This window comes from Motacilla alba, chromosome 1A (assembly GCF_015832195.1).
Source record: "Motacilla alba alba isolate MOTALB_02 chromosome 1A, Motacilla_alba_V1.0_pri, whole genome shotgun sequence".
Lineage (NCBI taxonomy): Eukaryota > Metazoa > Chordata > Aves > Passeriformes > Motacillidae > Motacilla > Motacilla alba.
In genome coordinates, this window is record NC_052031.1 from 12,349,356 (window position 1) to 12,373,958 (window position 24,603).

General features: G+C 40.2%; 2 protein-coding genes across 5 annotated transcripts in view; one reads left to right on the forward strand and one right to left on the reverse strand.

Annotated features, from left to right (window-relative positions):
* The window catches only part of LOC119707733 (gamma-secretase activating protein), a 45,432-nt gene extending 37,145 nt beyond the window's left edge, over positions 1 to 8,287 (forward strand). For all 4 annotated transcript variants that reach the window (XM_038153091.1, XM_038153090.1, XM_038153092.1 and 1 more), the window contains 7 exons: positions 759 to 829; positions 1,397 to 1,491; positions 2,615 to 2,734; positions 4,161 to 4,222; positions 6,156 to 6,260; positions 6,413 to 6,506; positions 7,063 to 8,287. In XM_038153091.1, coding sequence (XP_038009019.1) covers positions 759 to 829; positions 1,397 to 1,491; positions 2,615 to 2,734; positions 4,161 to 4,222; positions 6,156 to 6,260; positions 6,413 to 6,506; positions 7,063 to 7,163 — 648 coding nt within the window. In that variant the 3' untranslated portion in view covers positions 7,164 to 8,287. The remainder of the gene's footprint in view (positions 1 to 758; positions 830 to 1,396; positions 1,492 to 2,614; positions 2,735 to 4,160; positions 4,223 to 6,155; positions 6,261 to 6,412; positions 6,507 to 7,062) is intronic.
* Positions 8,288 to 8,437: 150 nt separating this feature from the next.
* Positions 8,438 to 24,603, reverse strand: part of CCDC146 (coiled-coil domain containing 146) — a 63,261-nt gene continuing 47,095 nt past the window's right edge. Inside the window, exons 11-20 of the mRNA XM_038153089.1 lie at positions 23,862 to 23,957; positions 22,665 to 22,835; positions 20,807 to 20,895; positions 20,526 to 20,690; positions 19,459 to 19,677; positions 18,614 to 18,842; positions 13,172 to 13,300; positions 11,542 to 11,679; positions 9,893 to 10,138; positions 8,438 to 8,985 (exon numbers count right to left, since the gene is read on the reverse strand). Coding sequence (XP_038009017.1) covers positions 8,803 to 8,985; positions 9,893 to 10,138; positions 11,542 to 11,679; positions 13,172 to 13,300; positions 18,614 to 18,842; positions 19,459 to 19,677; positions 20,526 to 20,690; positions 20,807 to 20,895; positions 22,665 to 22,835; positions 23,862 to 23,957 — 1,665 coding nt within the window. The 3' untranslated portion in view covers positions 8,438 to 8,802. The remainder of the gene's footprint in view (positions 8,986 to 9,892; positions 10,139 to 11,541; positions 11,680 to 13,171; positions 13,301 to 18,613; positions 18,843 to 19,458; positions 19,678 to 20,525; positions 20,691 to 20,806; positions 20,896 to 22,664; positions 22,836 to 23,861; positions 23,958 to 24,603) is intronic.

Here is a 24,603-nt window from a genome sequence, read left to right on the forward strand (position 1 = left end):
CAGAGGAAGTGTCTCAGTTGTGTTACTGAGATGTGGAACTGGTTACACACGACAACCATGAGGAAGTTATTTCAGCTCTTCCGTGTGTGGTTTCTCTTTCAGCTGCAGAAGCTGAGAAGGCCCAAGTGAGAACAGGGCTTGTGGCTTTGGTTTATGCTGACTGTGTGTGGTGGACGTCAGTTTGTGAGCGTGAAGAACAACAACATGGGCCAAGGGATTGTTTCACTTCACTGGGGACAAAAAGGAAACTCAACAGATGAGAAGAGGCATTTGTTTGTCTAATTTTTCCTCCTTTCCAGGACTAGATCTGTGATTCCTCCTGCATACTTTTCTTGGCAAACTGAACATTCCACTGTCTTCAATGTTATCCGCTTTTGCTGAGCCCTTGGGACTGTTCTTTGCCAAATGCTCAGCCACTTGGACATGCTGTTTTTGCTTTCATGGCAAACAGATCTTTGAGAATTTACTGCAAGAACCTGAGATCAGTTATCTCCAAGAAGCACAGTGTATTAAGTTGCTGCATGTCATGCATGATGCTTTGATAAGCTGGAAGCACTTTAAACAGCTGGAATAGGGCAATTCTGTTCCAATTCAAATTTTAATACCTTTATATTTTAAGGCCCTAGAGAAAAAAATGAAGACTTAGTAGGAGCCTCATGAGAATTTTTAACATGAACTGGTGTGTGGAATGAATGAAGGCCAAGGGCCTGCTGTACACAAGCTCCTGGAAACATTCAGTTATCTCTTTATTGTTTTAGCTGAATCTGGTGCATCGAATAATGAAAGAAGTTTGGAGGACATACCAGCTTCATTCCTGTATCTTCTGCTTGTGAGCAATTGCTTTTTTTACAGTTTTCAGCCTGTCTTTTAAAATATGGGCGTAATGATTTTGGTCTTCATCAGTAGTACTCCTCTGAACAGTCAGTGCTTATGCTGCTGTCAGTGTCAATGTTACTGCCACTTACTCTTCCTAAGGATCCTGCTGGCCCTCTCTAGGCCAGTGAATATGAACCAGACAGGCAGTGTTATGGCTGGTGCTCAAACTTGCTGAGTCTGGAGTGGTCCTAAGTTGGGTGGTGGGTGGTAAACACCTATGAAAGCCAGGTTGCTCACACCAGCACCGTTTTCCCTGTTGCTGCTGATTCCAGGTACTGCTGAGAGCCTTGTAAATGTGCATCAGTGGGGGCAGGAGATGGGGACACCACAGAGACTTGGTGTGTCTGCAGCACTGGGCAGCTGGTGCTGGCTGAGAACCCTCAGTAAACTAGGCAGCATCCCATGGCCCTGCATCCCAAAGGCAGGCATTCAGTGCACTCCCAGTATAGCAAAGTGACCCTCTCTCTGGCAGAGAGTGGGCACCTGGGATTCTAAATGTGTTGCTGCTTTGTTAACTCAGTGATGAGAGAGGAAGTGCAGCAGAGTTTGCCGTGTTCCACATCATGAGTCGGATTCTGGAAGCAGCAAATGGCATGTGCATGCCTTTGCCTCCTGGTAAGTTCTGTGTTTTGCTGTTTTAATCTTGAGTGAGGAAAGCAGTGCTATTAATTCCCCCCAGCACAGCACTGGTTGCAGCACGTGTCAAGTTAGCTTTAGCAGTGTTGACAGCTATTCAAGTCAGTTAGAGAAGGGAAGGCTCTTGATAAACCTGTACAAGTAAAATGAAGCAAAACTAAATAGTTACTAGAAACAGAGAAAACTAAACAGTGGTTTCCAATGGAATGTGTGGGTGCAGTCTTATCTTAGAACTAAGATTTAGACTCCATTCATTTATACATATTAAATTTTTTAGACAGCTGGACTTCAGTGTCAAGAGGCAAAAGGGAAAATCCTATCCTGTAGCAGATAGAGTGTTTTTTCTCATGCTTTGCCCTGATAATAATTTTCAGTTTTTTCCTAAAGGGATTACTTCCAGCCTTGATGGAAAAGCTGGTCTTGATAGTAGACTTTAATTTCCTAGAGCTCCTCATTATTCTTTACAACATTTTCAAAGCACTTGCTTATTTTCATTAGGGAAAGACATCTTGACATCTTAATATCTTAATGCTTTCCAATTCTGTTTGAATCTTTCTGGGTTTTATTTCCTGATCTGTCTTTGGTCATTGAAACTGCTTTTGGTATCAGTTTGTCCCTCACTCTATGTGGGCACAAAAGCTGCCACACAGTAGTGTTACATGATAACAAGACCATCATCAGGCTGATGTCAAAGGAAAGCTGAAGTATTAATGCTGCCCGTGGGAGTGTCTTCGTGGCAACAACATCCTGAGGGTGGTGAGGCCTCAGATTTTGATTAATCAGGAGGAGAGAGTGAGATAAAATACAAATTAATTGAACAATTCAGATATAAGGCAACAGCTTGGAGACATTTAGGGATCGTGTATGACTTTAATCACTGTTTTCCATCTCCTTAGTTTTGTTCTTTCTGACAAGATTGTACTTGAGAGGACTTAAAAGATGTCTAAATAAGACTACCTGACTTGATAAATTGAATTCCTCACCAACTATAAACAATCAGAAGTCAAGGGAAGTGATGGCTTTAGCTAGAATAATTCCAGCCTTGAATAGAGAATTAGAAAAAAACTATATATTGTACCAAACAAGTTTGTCTCTTTCATAGGTTTTCACACTCTGCACCTGGGTCTTGGTGTTCGATGTCTCCCTCTACACACCCTTCTGCACTACATTGACAATGGCATCTTGCAATTGACAGAAACGTGTGTCAGGAAATTGCTGAAAGGTACAGTGAACATGGTGTTTCATTTGTCACCAGCCAGCTAACTGGCGGTGTTGTCCTTTGAGCCACTCCCCTTGGACAAAGGTTTTTTATTGCCCAGGACACTCAGCTATCCTTAGAGTCTTGTTTCAATGAGGGCTGTAGCTGATGGTGTTGCCTACCTGAAAGGAGAAAGTTAGGGCTCAGGCTATGTGATTGGCCTTACCACAGCACACAAAGAAATATCTGTGTGAAGAGAATCTGAGTTTGTAATTTTTCCACTTGAGACTTCCTAGAAAAGCAAATACTAAAGATCATCATAGGATTTGTTAGGGAATTTTTATGACTCTGTGAATGTGCACACCTGTGTGCGAGGAGATCGGTCTGCTATCCAGCCCTCAGCTTTTGCTTTATGTTTAGAAAAAGAAGAACAGGCCTGTCAAGCTGGCCTCATGGCTGGGGAAGCTTATGGAGCAGATCATCTTGAGTGCCATCACATGGCATGTGCAGGACTACCAGGGAATCAGACCCAGCCAGCATGGCTTTGTGAAAGGCAGGTCCTGCTTGACCAGCCTGAGCTCCTTCCATCACAGGGTGACCCACACAGGGGGTGAGGGAAAGGATCTGGGTGTTGTCCACATGGACTTTGGTGAAGCCTTTGACACCATTTCCCACAGCATTCTCCTGGAGAAACCAGCTGATCATGGCCTGGATGGGAGCACTGCTCCCTGGGGATAAAACATGCTGGACAGCTGGGTCCAGAGGGAGTAACATCCAGCTGGTGGCTGGTCCCCAGTGAGGTTCCAGAACTCAGTATTGGGCCCAGTCCTGTTTATTGTCTTTATCAATGATATGGACAAGGGGATCAAGCGCTTCCTCAGCCATTTTGCAGATGACACCAAGTTGGGTAGGATGGCTCTGCAGACAGATGTGAACAAGCTGGATTGATGGGCTGAGGTCAATTGTGTGAGGTTCAACAAGGCCAAGTGCTGAGTCCTGCCCTTTGGTCACAACAACCCCAGACAACATCACAGGCTGGGGCAGAGTGGCTGCAAAGCTGCCCCGGGGGTGCTGGTCAGTGGTGGCTGAACATGAGCTAGCTGTGCCCAGTGATGTGCTATTTCTCCAGTGTCCAAGAAAAGGGACAGCAAAACATGCCATATCAATCTGTGCCTGATCTTGATAAATGAAATATTATAAACTTGGAGAGTTGCACTTAGTCAAAGTGCATTTGAATTACAGTATAAATTGTTTCAAAAAACAGTGAAGTTATGGACAAATATACAGAAATATGTTTGTACACATGATAAACATGTAAATAATAGTCTTTAAACTGAATTTTTCATTTCACTAAGGAGGTGATGTTTATTCTGAATGTCTTCAGTGAAAGTTGAAAGTTTGTTATGTGATTACTGTTTGTTTGATTTTCTTTTTTCCCTGTTGCTTATAGATCTGGATGACACTGAACAGAATGAAAAGCTGAAGTTTAGTATTGTCATGAGGCTTCCAGAGGTAACTAATGGCTTTAGATGTAATTTCTTGGATTTCGGAATTGATAGGAAATTCCTCCTTGTGCATAGGGTCAAACCAATGAAAGTCTTGGCTGTGGTTCAAGTAGAGCGTGATTCAAATATAAACAGAACATCCACAGTTTCTCCATCTGCTGCTCCTGGATTGTAGGTTACCCTGATAACTTAAATTACAGATTTGTCCATAGTGATTTACAGAGTCTCCAGTATCCTACAGAATTTAACAAGACTGACACTGTTCTGCCGAGTACTCATTTGCATAAGCCAATGAGGGTTATTTAAAGGGGGTTTATGGGGGTTTTGTGTGTGCTTTTTAGCATCCACATAGTCTTTCTCACTGGTGACCTCTGTTTGGTTCTATACACTTAAAAAAAATATGTTCAAAAGCTGGTACAGTAAAAGCTGCAAAGTTGTGTTGTACCACGGCTTTGTGGTAGGGATTGATTACAAGATCTCCCCTCAGCTAAACCTCACAGTCTCACTCACTGACAAAGTGACTTGTGTAGCCACAAGAGCTGGTTACTGGTACTCCATAAATCGTTCCAGCAGGATGGGAGATGCATTTCTTCTTCTCCCCTTTTGCCCTTAGTGCACAGCACAGGACTGCAGGGGAAGCACAAGATGTCAAGAGGCAGAGGAACACCAGGGATCCCCCTCGGGGAATGCCTCACTGCAGAACAGGCTTTTTTCTACATGAGTTGCCCATTGTTTGCTCATTATGTGCTGTCACTTATAGTTCAAATGGCCAGAAGCGTGCTTGGATTTTCCTCCAACAAAGGCTTCTTTATTTGGCAGCAGTTTTGAGAAGGGGTAGAGGAGGAGAACTCCACAGGATGTTCTTTGTTCTCTGTGTCTTGTTTTGGGCCAGGGCTGGTGAGCTGGGGTCAGCATGGGGCCCCTGAGTTGCCAGCCCTGGGCCTGGTGCGTGGGGAACTCCATTCCAACCACGCTCTGACGTGAAGGGCTGAGCTGGGAGAGATTTAGGGACAACTACTGCTAGCTATGCACAGTAGACTCAGTGCTTTATTGTATCTATTTACAGCTTTGGGAAAAAATGCTGGGAATAGTCTGTTTGCCAGAAAGGTCACTTTGGGGTGACTCAGACTATTTTGAGCAGGTTACATGCAGTGGATGACTACAGTTTAATCAGAAGCAAGGATTTAAGCACCATTAAACTGTACTGGCATTTACTAAAATGAACAGCTATCTGCATTGCAGTACAGCTGAAGGGGAGGGGCAAGGGAAGATCTACACAGGGAAAACAGCGGAAGGTGGAGCTAATTTCACAGTGTGTTCCTATTCTTTTGCTTATTGGTTGGGATTGGAAGCTTTGGGAAACCTGGTTTTGAATCTCTTGGCTCTGGGAATGTGAGTCAATGTTATCAGTTTCCAGGATGATGACCTGAATAATGGGATCCAGACTTGCATTCCCAGTATCTTTCCTTGCCAGTTCTGCTTGTCTAAGGTTTCTTTAGACTGAGCCTGAGAAGCCCTGTCCTGAAGGAGCTTTGAGGAATGGGGCATCTACTTTATTCTTTGGGGGAAGAATAGATTCAAATCAATCACAGTAAAGGATAAAGGTTCAATCAGTACTTAAGGACTAATTGAAGTCAAGTGGGACAGTAGCACTGGGACAGACAGTAGACTGGGACAGACTGAGGTGAGGACTGAGTGAGGAGGTTTTGATTTCCCACATTTTGAGAGCACATTGTGATCTCTTAGTTACTGGCTACAAAAGGAAGGCTCCATGGCTAAACATGATGACCTCTTAGCCTCTGTCATCGGGGTCTGAAAGCAAAGCACATCTGCATTACAGCCTGGGTTTTGTGTCCGCTTTTCCTCCCTTTTCCTCTTTCTAAGTTTCCACTGTTCCATTCTATGTTCTCAGGTTTTTGGGTTTGTTTCTTGCTTACTAGGCTCTTGGTCAAAAGGTCCGCCAGTACTGGAATCATCCGAGAAATGCAAATTTAATAGCACGGAAATATGTGAAACTTTTGCTTGAGAAGCTGGGAAACAGGCAGGTAAGAGCACAGAGGCTGTGTTTTAAAATCTTATGCTTTGACAGTGTTGAGATTCCTGAGCTTTCTGTGGATTGTAGCGCACTAAAGAAATATTGAAACCTTGGTGCGACTGTGGGGCTCTGTGAAGTAACACCGAATGTTCTCCCTTGCAGTGCAGCAGGCCTGTCCCTGAGAGACTCTCCTTCCCCGTGGAGTTTTTGCCACTGAACTACCTGACTAATTTGCTGGCAGAGCTAGAGAATCAAGGTAGTGTTAAGTCTGTACTTTGGAAGACCAGTGATTGGACCCTTTGATGCTCACTCAGATGTATCCTGCCTATACTCACATTACTGAGTTATTACAACTCCAGTGTTGTTGAACACATAGCTTTGGTCATCTTTCTGCTGATGGAAAGTGTCAGGGGCCAAGAGCCTCCATGTATGGGTATCATCCTATCTGGGGAGGAAAACCATGTAGCAGTATGTGAGCACGTGCCGTGGGCCAATTCATGGACGAGCACTAACACAGCCACTCTGCTTCAAGCTGGTTTTGGATCTCCAGTTTGGAAGTGCAGCCTCCAGAGAGGCTTCCCTCTGTGTGGGTTATAATTTACTTACATGGCACTAATAGGACAGTTTTTGCCATGGATGAGCATCCAAAGGGCACCACTGAAAGCTCTAGGTATTTTTGGGTGCATGAAAACACATTTCTATTGCCCCTTATCTTTTGGTATTGTAGATGAAGATGTTTAATGGGCAGCAGGACTATAAGTGTACAGGAGCATGTACAATTTTGTAAATGCTTCCTCACCATGTTTTTCTAGGTGTGCATCCATATGAAAAACAAGACCATGTAAATGCAAGATTTGTAGAGGAAACAGCACTCAAGCACACTATGACACTTCTGGGCCTCAAATACTCCTGAAAGAACGTGCTGTTGAAGAAGGCTGTCAAACTGTGGTGCCTCTGTAAAAGTATTTATTTAAATACAATGTTGTTTCCCAGATAACCTGCAGTTTTGGTTAGTCACCAGTACTGAGATGAGCTACTAAAACAGTGTTTGGTCCAACAAACTGAGGTTGAAATGACTGACTTTTAGATAAATCCTAGAGAAATGAATTGGACATAACCCTAGGTCTGAAATATATCTGTGGGTTCATTTTGAAGTGGTCAAGGAAGTGGAACAACAGTGTCAAAACATGCTGTGAAAATTGGTATAAATGTCACTTCTTTTAACAAGACAATGCTGGAAAAGGCAGTCCAGTTGCAGTGTTACAAGAGCTAGTAACTTTTTACTTGGATTAATAAAAGGATTTCTTGGTGTGATTGTGTAAAGCAGGTAAGAATAACAGATAAATTTTTATGTCAGGCATGAGTAAAGAGATAGTAATTCCTTGTGGTGGTATCAGTTATCTTATGGTACTTCTACTTCTGGAGTGGCAGATTCTAATATTTTCAGTTTTGTAATTAGCACAAAGTATAATCTCCTTAAAGTGCATGTGACAGATTTTGTTGAGGGTTTGTTTGTTTGTTTGAGGGTTTTTTTTTTGTTGTTTTTTAAAGAAATGTATAATATTTTGTAAGTAATATAGGATAAGAAAAAAGCTTTAGAAATTGATCTTAACAGTGGCTTGGACAGAGTTTTACATAATCTTTTCTTACAACTTCTAGTGTTACAGTTCAAACTTCAGCTTCAGAAAGAAATTAGGCAGGCTGTTTTTCCTTTGTTTTCAACTTCTGTTTGTATGTAACTGAGCCAATATTGTTTGCTCTTCTGTTTTAAGTTCTGAACTGTGACAGTAATTCCAAATAGGAATAGCAATATGCTACACAGAGAAAATTGTCAAGTTGTGCCATGCAGGATTTCTGCTGCCTTTATTGGATTCTAAAAAAACTCTGCAAAATTCCAGACTATTAAACTAGAGAAACTCATTAATATTTTATATATTTGGGAGGTTATCAAAACAACCTCTGATATTCTCTCTGAGTGGTCTCCATTGATGCTCCCTGTTCCTTACCAGTGAAATAAAAAGATCAAGTTCCTGGTCACTCCCCTGTCATTGCCATCAGTGAAGCTTTAGCTTTCTTAGTGACTGCCTAGTGAGAAGGAATATTTTTCTTAATATAATTAGAATTTCTCTGGCAAGTGTAAACTCCAGTCCCAGACTGCAGAAAGCCATGTTGGTGTATGGCTATAAGTGATGGCCACTTTGTATTATATTAATAACAGGAGAAGATTTTCTAGCCTTTTTCTTTTTAATGAATGTATTTTAACATACCTTCAGATGCAATAAAACTTCACCTGGAAAAAAAAATGCAAGTATAGCATGAGGATCACTCACTTTTCTTGACACTTGGAAATACTGCACTGCATCTGGGATACCAGGAGAGAGGATTCTGGATCACTGACCAGTTAGCTGTGCTTTTGGCATGAACAAATACTTCATTTTCAGCATGGAATTTGGCTGAACACCAACAGATCTTCCTTCAGTGCAGTGTAAATGCTGCTGACTCTTGTGATCCAGCAGCTGGTAATGGTCTCTCCTGCTTCGGGTGCTGCCTGTTCACATTTCAGATGGCTTGGCAGGAGGCTTTTTGAAATCCCTCGGGCGGGGCTCACTCGGTCTGAAGGGAGCCACATGGGGCTCCAACAGTGGGAGTCCCTCCTCCTCCTCCTCCTCCTCCTCCTCCTCGGGGATAGTGGGGTCGTGGCTGGGCAGTGCACCTTGTTCCTCCTCTGCAGGCTGCTGTCAGAGAAACACAGCTTGGTCACACAGGGGTTGTGGGCTTTAAAACTCCAGTGCTTCCCCGAGCCAGTGCACAGAATCCATGACAAAGGTAACACCCTCAGTCTAATCCCTGGCAAGCCAGGAAAGCTGAAGGGGTATTAAAAGGAAAGCATGAGATTTACCCATATAGATACGAGTTTGTCCTTCTAAATAGTAGACAGTTTGAGCCTGCCATGCTTTTGTTATTTGTCAAGAAAACAGATTAGATGAACTTTTAAAAGATGTAGTAATTATGCACTGAACATCGTTTGAATAATTCTGTTCCTGAATACAGTTACTAGAGTGGGCCTTTTTCCACAGCACTGAAAGGAAACTTGAGTCACAACATGAGAGAAGTTTCATGACAGAAGTTTCTCATTCTAAAATATTATTATGTAGGAGCTCTCTGCTCTGGGGTCACTGACCATCTCAAGGATAGAGGCAGTGTCCAGCAGGGTAAGATTTCAAGTACTGTCTTCTGCCATGCTGCCCTGCCTACCCTCAGTGTCTTGCTCAGCAATCTGATTTCTTGCTGCTTCTGATCTGATGCTCATTCTATCTTGTATGCAGGAGACATTAAACTTACTTCTCCTGAACCTCACACTCCACCTTTTGCAGCTTTACCTTGAAATCCAGTGGAGAGCAGTATTCCACTGATGGCTGCCCTGCCCTTCAGCCACAGCATGGTCACACAGACTACTTTAATAACCAAAGGTGAGGTTTTTAGTATATGATCTCCTTAAGATTCAATGACCAGCTCCAAGTGGTGTTGCCAGACTAGAGTTAAAACTCCACAAACCCACTGTAGTGGGTTGTCAGTTGTCTCTTTCTGTACCATCATCTGCACTGGCTGCTGGAGCTCTTGCAATGTATGACAGAAACTTACTTTAGCTCTGGCTTCAGCTGCTGCTTTTTGTATCTTCTCACTGTGTAGGATCTTCCACCCATCCTTTTCTGCTTTAGGAGGGGGAAGACCTTGACTTATCATCAATGAAGCAGTCATCACAAATTGTTCTTTGTCTCTGATTTCCTGCTGGAGTTTAATGGCAAGTGCTTGCTTCATGGATAACTCTGCAAAAAGAGCCCTTATCTCCTGGGTTTTGTGGTTTATCTTCCTCTGCAGTTCATTGCTCTGGAAGGCAAAACAGCTGCATTGTAGTTAGGGCTTCCCTTTAGGCACTCACTGGGCATGATCCTTGGGTCAGCATTAGGCACTGAAAATAAGTCCACTTTGACAAGGTTTAAAATAGTAGTTCAATTCTTGAAAATTAATTAATTTTTGTAAACACTTAGAACAAAAAAAAAAAAAAAAAAAAAAAAAAAAAAAATTGGCTGCTCAAGAAGTCACATTCACTCCAGCCCAAGAAAAGAAAAGCACATTTGTCTTTGCTTCTTGACCTTTTCAGCTGGACAGCAAAATTCCACCAACCCTCAAAGGGCCTGGGATCCCAATTCTTTTAAAGTTTATACACAATTAGCTTCATAATAAAGCTAGAATAAGCCCAATTCCTATGAGACAATTGAGTGATAATGCTGATGCAGGGGCTGTGGGTTGTGAAATTATCCTTGGAAGGGGGATGAACAGAAAAGGAATGTGACAGAAATTCTTGAGTCTCGCTGCAGATGATTTGAAAAAAACCAAAAAGCTTTAATACTCTTTAAGTGACTAACTGGAACTGGGACAGCCAGAGCACTTGCAATTGCAACTTTTGGCACACTGCCATTTTTACAGGAGTTCATTAGCCCATGGCCATCATTTCACACAGTTAACAACCATGATATTTCTCTGTGTGTTTAAAATAAATTATAAAAAACTGTTTTAAGCTTTCATGTGTGCCAAACCTAACATTTAAGAAAAACTTCTACTCTGGCCTTGTTTTACATTATTTACTTAGCTTTTTTTTGCTTTTTTTTCTGACTTTCCCTTAGCTCTGCTCAATTTGCAGCTTTTTCATTAGGAATATGGGGGCTAGGAGCAATTTTGGTCTTTCCCAAACAATATTACTTGCAGTTAAAAGCAAATTGCTATAATTATATTTTAAAAACTTTGTTGGAAATAATGTTTCCTGTGTGATTCTCCCTACCTAAACAACAAAAAGAACTTTGAGCCAGATACCAAGTTCATCTTTTTGTATGTTGGAATAGAATTTACCTGGCCTTCCTTTATTTCTTTTTTCCCTTATTTCTTCTTAGCCTTTGACCTGTTTGTTGTGGAAAGGCTGTTAAGTACATTTGCGAAAGGAGGGATCCTACAAAGTTTCTAAGCATCTGTTTCAGAAAGAACTAATTCTATATTTTAGTGAAGGCTACCATTTATAGTGCAACTTTGTTTTTAAAAGAGAGAACATTCACCTAATAGTTTCTGTTTATCTGTATTACTGTTGCTTTTCCTGTCTGTAATTTCTGAACACTAACTTACGATTTGCCTCTCAACTTTTCCAACCACTTTTGTAATTTGCAAGTGAATCACCTCTTGCCCAGATACTGTTCCATTTTGTGCAGGCTGGCAAGCAGAGCGTGCAGTGCCCTTCTTACCCTCCTGGCGAACAGCAGCATGTCCTGCTTGCTGCTCTCCACCACCGCGCGCATTCTGTCCGTCAGATCGGAAACGTTCTCGCAGAGAAAATCTATCTTCAGCAGTCTCTGCTCCTTCTGCTCCAGCTCCGCCTCTATCTGCAGCAAGAAGGAGAGCACAGTGTAAGGAAAGGACAGGGGAAGGTGCAGCACAAAGTGTTCTGTGATTGCCTCGAGCTGCTGAAATAATGCCGGTGAACAGTCATGACCAAATACCTTCACTATCAGATTTCTCAAAATTTACGCCTTCTCTGCCAAGGATCAGGCCCAAATTGGTTCCGTTGGTTGCTTTAATTTGTACAATTCTTCCATATCAGGCCAGGCCCTTTTGGGGGCAGGGGTTACACCATTGTTACTGCCTTGCTGTGCTTTTCTTGAAAGCAATGGGGCTTTTTTCTAGTCACAATTTGTTTAAAATGTTCTGCTTCCTTGAGTCACACCATAATGGAAGATTTCAGCTCTTGCTTTAAATTATTTCCTCCTCATGCTAAAAAAAGTATGAGCTCCATAAACAAATTATAACTACAATGACTTTAAATCCCATGGAGATTGAAGTAGACATTTAAACTTATCAAGACTCCAAGAAAACCTTCTTCTTAATGTGTAGGCTGGTGGTAGCAGGCTCTGTTGTGGCCTGCTCGGCTACGCAGAGCTCCCTCCTGTCAAGGAATATGGGATAGTAAAAGCAAAAAGCTCAGGTAATTCAAGCAGCTGTGTTCAGGGTCTGTCTTTACAAACTGGATTTCAAAAGAAGGACTCTGGGGTGTGCTCAGAGCTTGCTGCTACTGCCCTCACACCTTCAGAGCCCTTTGCAAATCCCTTCCAAACACTGAACACAGTGGGAAGAGTTTTGTGCTTCTATAGCTGGGACAGACAAAAGTGTATAAGAAAATGCTGTTCCTTTACCTTCCTCCTCCCTACACAGAGGGCTCTGAAAGTGGCTTTCCATTGCACCTAGTGCTTCCCTCTGGAGTCTCAGGGCAGTCACCAGCAGTGTTGCAGTCAGGTGTCAGCTGCTGAGCTGGCCTGGCTGCTGCTTCCACCAAGCTCTCTTTGGTGGTTCCTTTTTCAGCAGGGAAGCAAAGCTGTGGGGCCCAGCCCTAACAAGGGGCAGTGTTTGCTTCTGTGTCACACACGCAGACTTTGTGAAGAGGCTGGCAGGTCTGCCTCCTGCTCACAGCCCGTGGAAAGTGGTGAAACAGCTCACGGCCAGTTAGCTAAGACTGACAACCCTGTTTGTTAGCAGTTTATTATTCTGCATTTATCTCCCTGTGCTGCCTTTTCTGTGCCTTCCCCTAGTGAGGTGGGTCTGCACTGAAGTGCCAATGATGTGAAGGGAGTCAGCAGAGGATGCTGCAGAGCCAGGGGTACCTCACAGAGCTCCCCCTCCCCAGCCTGTCCTGGAAGAAGTCAAATGTCCCATGCTCAGTTGACCCGAAAAGCAGATGTTAGGCTGGAGTTCACAATGGCCAGTCATAATTATTTTGATTCCTCTCATAGAAAGTTTATTTTAAAGATAAAAGACGCTATTTTCATTTTCTAAAAGAGGTCAAGCACAGCAGGATAGTTATGATATGAGAAGTGACATTACCTTTTCAATCCTTTTTAGCAGCTCAGGTGGAGATGGGTCCTTCCCTCCCATTTCTTGCTTTCTGCTCTCATTTGTGGCATCACCATAGTTTTCCTCCAGCTTTTTAATCTTGTCCCTGCATTGGGAATACTAGCAAACAAGGCCTCAACACTTATTTATTCCCACCAAACTCATCCCCAGGCCTTGGTCTGGAGACTTCAACAGACAAGGAGTCCTTTTACTGGGAAGGATGGTGGGTAATATAAAATTCTGAGCCATTTAAAAATTTTCTTTTAAAAAAACCTGCAGTGTGACAGTTGCAGGACAGAGGAAACCCTGCTGTTTGTTTGACAGAAATTGAGTTCTACCTGTTTTTTGGTACTCAGGCTGCTTTTTGTATTTTATCCTCAGGAATACAATAGGAAGCCCTGCTTCCCTGCTGGTTAGTACTGAAAGTCTCATCCCTACAGACATCCAAGTTTTCTACACTAAGATTCCCAGGCATGTGTCCTGGAGTGACTTAGTGGTGACACTGAGCAATGAGGTACCCTTGGGACTCACAGAGGCAGGTGTTCCCTGACCTTTCCCATGTTAGACCTTCCCATGGAACAATGCTTCCCAGAATATGCCACAGGGACATCCAGGCTCAGTGTAAATACTCACTGAATGAGTGACTGGGGCCGTTTTTTCATGTTTGGACTTGCAAGACTGACAGTGGTGGGGCTGTGTGCTCTGATGTGCACCTGGCTGTCTGTCAGTGAGCTGTCAGCCCTGACATAACTACCCAAGTAAATGTTAACCATCCACTGCAGGTGATGACTGATTAAGGAAATAAGTGGTCCCAGGCTCTCAAAGTTATGAACAGTCACCAAAATATAAAGTAAATGTTTAGATGTTGCCAGGATGACATTTGTCACTGGAAGTTAACAAGTCATATTTAACTAGAAAAGAGAAAACTGACAGATATTCTCAGGTGGCAGTGGAACATTACCAGAACACTTAAATAATTATTTTCCTAGTAAAAAAAGCACCACACAACTTACTCCTGTACACTTTGTCCAAAAGCAGCTAAAGTAAAAACCGTAGATGAGTGTAATGAACAACTTTCTCAGCAAACCATGATTCTGAACAAAGCTAGGTACTGAAATTTAGGTTTTGCTAACAAATAGCTAAAACTCAAGCCCAAAAATACACAGACTGGAAGAATGTAAAAGCAGGGCCAGCACAAACAGCAGGATGCAGCTATGCTTCCAGTGATCTTTTCTATCTGAGGCCAAATTTCTTAACCACTAACTCAGGGGAAATTGCCTTGTTGGAGGCAGTGGTATTTTAATGAGATCAGGGGCAGCTCAAAAGAAAAAAGAAAAAAAGAAAATTTTGCAGGACTGAATAGTTAATTTAGAGAAGGACTATTGCAGCAAAACCACAGTCCAAAAGCCATTAAAAAGTTTCATGTTAAATGTAAATACTAGCCTTACCTTTAAATGCAATATGAATTGGAAGTGATCAGAAGCAAGCCAATCCAAAAGCATCCAAATGCATTTAGAGATAACCATGCTATTCTGTGTCTGCTTAAGTAACATGACTACAGGAGTATTTCTTTTTTTTTTTTACTAATTTGTTGTGTTTTCCTTGGAAAAGACTATCTGAGTCATAAGAGAGTCTAAGTCTTAAAATTTTAAAAAATCCTTTCTCTCTTTCTTAGAGTGGGTTCGACACAAGGGATAGGAAAAGACTGTATAAGAGAGGCTTTTCTACATTGCACTGTAATCAGTCAGGAGGAATTGTTGAAGGAGGAAACACACCTAGATAAAGCAACTGGTCTGAAAAAGTGGACATCAGATTCTTTTTTTTGAAATCTCAGAGAAGGTAGGTGAGGTATGTACAGCTCTAAAAAAGGGCACATACAAGACCTATTTTAAAAAATGGAGGGGGTGCAGATGGAGCTTTGGAACCATGATAACTTCTCTTTCTGAGGAATAAATCTGGAACACATAATTAAGTTTTCTTTGTTGGCATCAAGAAGATAAAAATGACAGGGATAACAGCCAACATATGTGTGTTGAGTCATGCCAAACCAGATAAATGTCTACTATGATAATACCATAGCTCTGTGGGTGACAAATAGTAGGTATAATGCATTTTGATCTTTATATAGCTTCAGTATTTCATATGATATTCTCATAAACGAGCAACATAAATGGGTTCTTGATTAAAATATACACTAAATACCTCATCAGTAGAATGAGGTTAAGCTCAGAGAGACTGCAAATATTTTTTGGAAAAGATTCAAATGCAAAATTACCTTTCTCTGGAAAAAAGAAAGGTCTGAACCAAAAAGATAATAGTAAATAAAAAATGTAGGTAGTTATATGTAGGCAGGAAAAATTGCCTGTACAAGCACAGAGTCAAATCAGCTGGTTGGATGCCCTTTCTTTACAAAAGGGTCTGGTTGTTACACACATTAACATGAAGATGGATCACCATGTCATGTGTCAAGAAAGGTGCCACCATACCTGGATGCATAAGCAGGAAAGTAACCTGCAAGATGCCTGAATGAATCCTTTCACTATCAGCCACAGGTACCAGGAACTGCCCCTCAATAAAAATAAAGACTATATTGCAAAAAATAAAAGAAATGCAGAAAAAGAATGATCTAAGAAAAATCTCTAAGAGCTGATTGAAAGAAACAAGCTTGTGTAGCCTAGCAAAAGAATGGGAGAGGAACATGATTAACATCCTTCCAGTAGCATGAAATGTTGCAGAAAGGAAAAGAATGGTCCATTTGTAATTCCCTGGAAGACAGAATACAAACCAATATTCTTACACCACAGCAAGAAAGATACAGGCTAAAGCTCAAAAAAATTTTTCCCCTGTTAAGGGAAGACTGGGATAGCTTGCTTGGGGAAACCTGTTTCTCAGTGGTGGCCTGAAACCACAGCTTAGCCCTCTCAGGCAATCCAATGCTGCTGTGGGAGCAGATTGCCTAGATAAATTCTTCTTCTCTCTACTAGTCCCTTTATTCTATGATGTGGCGATATAGTCTGAAGATTTAAAACCTGGACAAATGTTGTTGTCAAATGCCTCAAATAAACTGACAGTCCTTGTATATTGCCTGAGCTCTAAGGCATGAAAGTCCCATCTACAGCACCATGACAGCTCAGCAGGTCTACGTGTTGGACTAATTAATGATTAATGCTAAGTATTTCTCATTGATGCATGAAGGCAGATTAGTTTTTATGGGTCACTTCAGTCAGCAGGAGCAGTCCCTTGATGTGCAGTCCCAATTAAAAGTTACATGGTTTTATGCCTAGAGAAAACCACCTTACAGCCTCACCAGGTACTTTTTGTGTAAAGAAGTGCCTGTAAATATTTCTATTTTTAAATCTTTACCTTGATGTTAACAAGCCTACCCAGTCCATGTTACTTGCACTTGCTTTGAAGAGGTCTGCTCTTGCTTCAGATGATGGTATTTTTTTAGCTTAACTATTCACCAATGTTTTGTGGAAATAGGAAGCTTCTGATGAAAAGCATACGAGTGGAACATGCATCACTTTGATGATTAAGCAGCTCATGTGGAATGTAGGAGACCCAGGTGAAGTGTTTGTTCTTGCTGAACTGGCACACAGCCCTGATCTGGGCTTTTCCTCTTCCCAATGGGCACTACAGCTGCTGAGATTATGGGTCAGTTTTTGCAGTCTGTAAATATTTCTGATTTAAATTTTTTTAATTGATAATAATGAAAATACCTAGTCCATGTTACTAGCACTTGCTTCAAAGAGGTCTGGTATTGCTGAAGACAGAAGGAGGCAGGGAAGGTAGGAAAAGGGGAGGACAAAAGAGGCACAGGTACAGGATTGAGCCTGCCGAATCCAGACAGTCTGTGACCGTGGTAACTGAGCAGGAGCTGAGTCAGATTTCAACATGGGGTCAAATCTGTAATCAGTACAAGAACCAGCAGTGTGAATTTGGCAATCAACACCAAAATTCAGATTTGGGCTCATGGTTTTTGTTTACATCATGGAGATAAAGCCAAACAATTTGAAACTGCTTCTCATTGGGCTTAATTCCTATTGGCAGTGGGAGTAAGAACATTAATGATGAATGGTGGAGCATAAGGAGATAAACAAGTTAACAGCCAGTTTGGGCCATGTAATAGTCAGTAATCACAGTATCTAGTTAAATTTTAAAGGTTGATAACCAATTATTTGCCATTCTTCACTGGAAAATTCCTCACTTGGGAATATTTATTAAGACTACTGCATGCATAAAATCAGACCACTCTGTTTTCCTACTTTTTAATTTTCTGTCAACATTGCAAAAATATTTAAAACACCTCCAACAATAGCCTCTCTTTAACAGTGATTTGAGCTTTCACATGAACTATCATCATAAAGGAGAAAGTTGCAGGAATGCAGAACAGAAAAAGCCAAGTTTCATGATTGATTCTGTCAGTTCACGGAGATCATCTGCATTTTGCTACTACTAGTATTTGACTCAGTGACTCTCAGTCTTATTTTAAATTTTACCTGAAAACTTTGGGGTCTTTTAAGGTTTTTTCATTTAGTCTTCTTCTTCTTTTTTTTTTTAATACTGCTTTGGTTCATCATTTAAATCTGTGATGGCCCTGCAAAGGTCTTTGGGGCATGATTTGCATGAGGCATTAAAACATGTACTATGTTTTGTTCTTGTAGCAGAGCATACAATTTCTTCAAAAGGCCAGAAGAGAATAGTGCAAACACTATTAAACAGTGAGCCACAGCTCCCACTGATGCGAGTTTGAAAGGCAATGGCACAGCCCAATTTAGGATTTTGTGCAGGCATTAACAGAGTATGTATGGGAAAAATTACCATCTGGAGATAAGGTCAAAAGTAAATGAGCCATTTCAGTAAGCAAGGAAAGAATGTCCCAAGCACTGCAGTTTGTTAGCTGTTTTATGCTATTTTGTAACTAGGACTAAAACTTACACTGTTTTTGTGCAAAAGAAAGTATATGTGGATTATATCATTGTAGGCAGCAGAGTTTCCAGAGTAGGCTCAGGGTCAAGTGTGAATTGAGTTATTATTTTAGAAATTTGATGTCTAAGTGTATCTCCCACCCCCCCACCTACTCCATCAATACAGTTTTAACAAATTTTATCTACAGTCTCATTTTTCCCCTATGACTCCCATTCTCCAGCTTAGTCATACTGACATTTCAGGCTGTGGGGTGGGTTAGCTGGAATTCCATACTCAGGAAACATTTGGCATGTGTGAAACAAAGACCATGAGCCAGTTACACATAAGCATAGAAACTCACATATGTGAAGTTAAAAACATGTATCAGTGTTTTGCTAGACAGGTGTATTACTAAACTTGCTGTTTTAATTAACCTTGTACATCCAGATATTTTTTTCCTATGAAATCACCTTAAATTTTAAAATTTACAGAACAATAGTAGAAAAGGTTTTCTTTAACACCAACCTGTAGCCGAAGGTTCACCAGATGTGCATCCAGGGCATTCTTCACAGTGAGCTCTTTAAAACACAATTTAACCTCTCTTTTTTTCTCAACTAACTTCAGCTTCAGAAAACTGATCTTTTCATCCATAACTTGCATCTTAGTATCTCCATTCCTACGCAGCACCTCTTGCCTGTTTATTTTTTCATACAAAACCCTTAGTTCTTCTTCTCGTTCTCTGAGCAAAAGACCACTGAAATAAAGCCAAAAATTAAAGATAATTAAAAAAAAGTCATATTCAGTATATTCCATTCAAGAACATAAAAAAGTTATCTTAAAAGACAGTGATAATCTGTGACAATGTAAGAAGCTTTCTCAATTATCACTTTAATCTAATGACAGCATTTTAAATAAGTAACAAAATAATTGCAATGCGAAAATCAGAAAACAAACTCCTAGAAAGGTGACTCTTGTCTGTCACATAATTTTTAAGGTTTTCTGGCCTTCCACAGCATTTAAAACTGCATTAAGATCAGAGAGATCTAGATAATCTGCATTTTTGCAGATGCCTTAACTGTGCACAATGCACAAACAGAGCAGGTGGCCACAAGCTCTCAAGGCATTCAGTAGCCAAGATGCCATATTTTTTGAATAATAGTTCTGAAGCATGACCATGATCACCAGTGAGTGAGGAACATCTACATAATGCAAAGCAGCACTGGCAGTGCAGTGAGGGGGACTGGGCAGCAAAACATTGCAGTGCTACAGACCTTTAGCAATCCTAATGAGGAGTGCTCATAAGCTAAAAAATATTGTTGCTTCATGAATGTCAAAATTAAACACTACCTTAGATCAATTTACAAATGTACCTCTCATTTCGTTGCTCAACAGCCCTTTCATAATTTTTGCGTAGCTGTGAAATTTCCAATCCAATGTGTGTGGCTGCAGTGGTAAGGCTGTCAACATTCAAGTACTTTTCCTTTTCTTTGTTCTCCAGCATCTCTTGTTCAACTTTGGCATAATCCTTTTGGATCAACTCTTTCATTCTCTCATTCTTTTTAATCTTCAGATAGTTCTCCTGCAATTTTCTTTAACATAACAGAAATGTGGGAATATTTTTAGTTCTTTCAATTTGAAACCAATTTCAGCAATTAAAAGCAGAGCTTAAATGTATTTCCCAAGCACACAAGGGCTACTCCATGTCTCTGCCTCACAGAACCTTTACAAGAAAAGAAAGACATTCTGAGAGCAGTTTTTTTTTTGCAAGTTCTTTCCAGCATGAAAAGAACTGGAATCATGGCACAAGAAAAATACTATACAGGGAGCATTGCACATACTACAGCTTTTTTATTCTGTACTAGGCAGTACAAGTAGTCATAAAAAATAAAGTTTAAGAGCATAGACATAAACTGTGATGAAAAGCCCTAATGTGTAGAAATCCTGCCATTCTATTTGAATAACAATATTTAAATTATTTTGTGGTTGCAACTCAAAGTTCTCCAAATCTATTGTTTATAAGACAGTATGTCACAACATTAACACAAGAAAGAAAATTACTAGATTGCCCATTATTATTTCATCTGCCCATCTGACAGATGAAAAAAGAAACCAAAACATAGTGGGAGGTTAGTGACAAGATCACATAAAAATGAGAAATGAGAGAGCAGCCAAACAAACTTCAAAACCACTTTCTGACCAGCAGTGATGCCCAAGCAGTGATGCCCAAGCTAGTTGTGGAGCGTTAGTGGGATAAGAAATTGGAACAGATTGTGGAGGGGTGTTTCTAAATGCCTTTGTTTTAATCAGCTTGAAAAAGTCAGGATAATAACTATCAAGGATGATATGGGCATAATTGAAGATGGAATAGATTCCCTCCTAAGATTTTTTCCAGTCTTAAATTTCTATAATTGTGAACTACAGTGTACTTTAAACTCACCTTTCTCTGGTCATAAGAGCATCTCTTAAATTTTCTATATTATTTTCTAGCAATTTAACCCGATTTTCAGCTTCTTTTGCTTTCCACTGAGCAATACGCATCAAATCTATACATTTATCCTTTTCAATTTGCATAAGATCATACATCCTAGTAAATCCATGGAGTCTGAAGAAATGAGATGTGCGAAAGAAATGCTTATTAGCATTTTATGCATGCATTACTTGGATAAAATTTGCTTTAGAAGACTTCTTTGAAATAATGTATTGTTATTATTTTCTTACTCTTTGTCATTTTCTTTTTTCATCTTTTTACAGATGATTAGTTCACGATCCATTCTTTTTAGTTCTTTAATGAGACTTTGGAGTTGAATCTGAAATTTAAATAAAATTCAGTAAGCACTTTAGATAAACTAGAGAAATATCTTCAGTGAAATTATGCAGAACAACTCTTAGATGAGAAGAAGACAGTGAGAGGACATTATTATAAGAATTTTTTCTTATTATAATGGAATGTTTTTATTACACCACCATAAAAAAAGCACAGTTTTTCCATTTATATTAAGCTTACAATTATTATTAGTAATGTAGATAATTTGATGCTGCATCCTAAATGCTTTTTTCCCTCTATCTGGAGTTCCACTTTTTCTACTGATCATCCTGTCAAGTCCATCACTATATAAATATTTAGCATATGAACCACTGAAATTGTATCTTTGCAAATAAAATTTCTTTCTTACTCAATTCTGACTTTTAAGCAGTCACTGATGGTTGAGCAGAATTGCATTCTATTAAGTTTCTGAATCTTTTGATTCCAGTTGTGTTCAGTCCTCAATAGCCTGGGCCATCAGTCTTAAATTGAAAGGCCTTTTCTCCCCTCCCACTGGTATCAGGAGGAGGAGATTGGTACTGGGGAAAGCTGGTGGATGATGGGTTGCAACCTTGGGCTTGTCTGTGTGTTCCTGAATTTGTATTATTTTATTTATTTGTTTTATTTGTTTATGGACTGATTCTATTGAAGGCACAAAGCCTGATATGTTTGTTTATTTTTACTAACAGAGTTTCCCAGGATGGTGGAAAGGTAGCTTATCTAATTTATCTGATTACAAGATATACATTTTGGAAACATCAATACCTTGTTTCCATATAGCAATTTGGTATTTAGCAAAATCTGTATGACATCACAGCACATGTCATGCCAGAAAAATGACTTGTCGTTGGAAAAAATTTCTTTCCCTCTTTCTCTAAATCAATATCATTATTTATGCTTTGAAATTTAACAGGAAAATAGAAACTTCTGCCTCACTTTGGAATGAGTAGTAGTTCAGTTTATCTGCTAATGTTCATGTATTTGTAAAATAAACCACACAGGTTTACTCCTGGGAATCTCAGGTTGTCTGCTATTCTGCCTCTTTCTTTCAAATTGTTGATTTTATCCCATGGGCTTGAAAGAAAATCCAGAATCTCAGAATCACAGAATGTGCTGAATTGGAAGGAACCCACCAGGATCATGAAGCCCAACTCCCAGCCCTGCAGAGCACCATTCCCAGGAGTCGCCCCATGTGCCTGACAGCATCGTCCAAACCCTTCTTGAACTCTGTCAGGCTGGTGCTGTGACCATTGCCCTGGGGAGCCTGTTCAGAGCCCAACCACCCTCTGAGGGAAGAACCTTTTCCTAATACTGAACCTAAACCTCCCCTGACACAACTTCAGGCCACTCCCTCAGGTCCTGTCACTGGTCACCACAGAGAAGAGATCCGTGTCTGCCCCTCCTCTTCCCCTCATGAGGAAGTTGTAACTGCAGTGAGGTCTCCCCTCAGTCTCCTCCAGGCTGAACAGAACAAGTGACCTCAGCTGCTCCTCACCCAGCTTCCCCTCAAAGCCCTTCACCATCTTTGTTTCCCTCCTTAGGGCACTCTCTAAATGTCCTTTCAAATACCTTGTTTCAATTATGGAGTCATGTTTTAACATACTGCACTGCACCACAAATTGCAAACCACAGTATTGTGAGTTTCCAGTGTTCTGGTGGAACTTCAAAGCTAGGGTGGGAAATGAGTCCACAGGGCTCCCCTCACTAGCAATTTAATTTCTCCCTACACCAGCTGGTACTTTTGAACAGTCTTCCAAATATATAATTTTTTACCTTGGCTTTCTGAACATCCCTGCATTTCAGTTGCTTCTCATCAGCTCTGAGCAAAGTCAGATGTGTTAGTGTGGATAACTCATTTCTGCATTTTTCCTGCTCTTTGAAAAGCAATTGTTCTGCAGCAGTGCATTCTTCTAACATGCGGGCATCAATATCTGATATCATTTCCTAGAGAAGATTAAATTTAAATCCTAATGCAACAATGTATCAGTGTTGGCAAACCCAAAGTCGGAAATACTTTGGGTTTATCTGCAACGTAAACAAATATACAGACTACATAGATTTAAAATCATAATTAATTATTGCTTTAAAATACCATGCACAATCCCTATAATAACATTTCAGAACATATTATCACCTAGGAGCATTTCTGTTCCTCAGTCTAACATCTTTCAGCTATTGTCCATTGGACAGAATGGATATTTATAGCTGTATAATCTTTAAGTGAGCTCAGTGTCTGGTGTTCAGGAGGAGGTGAATGGAAGCTCCCAAGGCTCCACTGACTGCATGCCTGTCCGTGGCACACAGGTTACATGTCCCAAAGAATGCCAGGTAGGTACTGGAAGGCACATGTATCCAAATACAAGCAGGTCCCCACTTGATAATGGTAATGAATTCAAACAAAACACATAAAGAAAATGGATATAAGGGTAAGAAGACAAGGAGGTTTGACCTTGGAGGTACCAAGGAGGTATGTCTGAAATAGATTGCTTCTTATAAGGTCATTTATGCAGTGGCAAGTACTAATGCTCTTGTAACACAGGTATCTGCATTGCCACACTCTGTATGGCTGTGCTGCATACAGACAGGCGTCCACAAATGATAGAACTGTGAAGATGAAAAATCTTAATGTAAAAATGCTGAATTTTTATTGTTGCGACAAGACATGGTTTCATATCCAAAGGAAAGGTATAACAACATATTTCTAACTGCAGTGTCATCAACAACATTTATAAAGACTTAAACTAGAAAGCAGATTTGCTTTCTACCTTCTAGTATATGGCCAGTAACACCAAAAATGTTTTTAAAATGGAAGACAAGTGGTCTTTAAAGCTGAAGAAATACTATTGCATTTTCTCACCAGAAAGCTGCAGCTAGAAACTCCATTATTTTTTTTCTTCAAACAGTCCCTTTATTCTCATGATAGAAAACCAACTGTCAAAATGAAAAATATTAGAAAGCAGAATTCAGCACCTGTTCAGCTAAATCTCTCTTGAGCGACTCAATCTCCTCCTGCAGTTCTTGCCGTCTTTCTAATAATACTGCATTGTTTTTTGAGTTAATTTCTGCCTACAAAAATAAACCAAACACATAGTGATACAAACAAAAAATGAGGAAAATTTAAACTGCAGATACTGTGTTAGAAGTAGCTACACAAATTAAGAAATTAATTTTCTCTCTTCTTATAATTGCTAGTACAAAAATGCTTAATTGAGTAGAGTTCCTCAGCAACTTACTGAAGTTTCTCAATTTTTTCTTTTAAGAACTATGAGCACTAAACTTCACTAATTTAGAAGGTTTATGGTTTTCAGCAACTAAATTTTCTTAAAAAAAAATAAACACAGAGAGAATATATAAAAATATCACCTAAATTCACAGAGGATTTTCAGAGTGAAATTCTGAGCTTACTAAAGGGAAAAAAGAGTTCACATCTACATAGAATGGATATCACTTTTTTTTTCTTTTTATCACTACAGTAGGATTTTTATTAGACCATAGAAAGTCAAATCTAATAACACAAAAAGTTATGTATTATTTTTTCACATACATTATGGGAAAATTCATTGATTCAATCAGATTTTAACACTAAGTAGGTGAAGGAATACATTAAAAAACTACCTCTGATTAAAATATGTCTGATCAATCTCACTACAGCTACTTACATGATATAACTTGTAAGGCAAAAAGCGGTGCTAGCCTCACTGTAATTAACTTC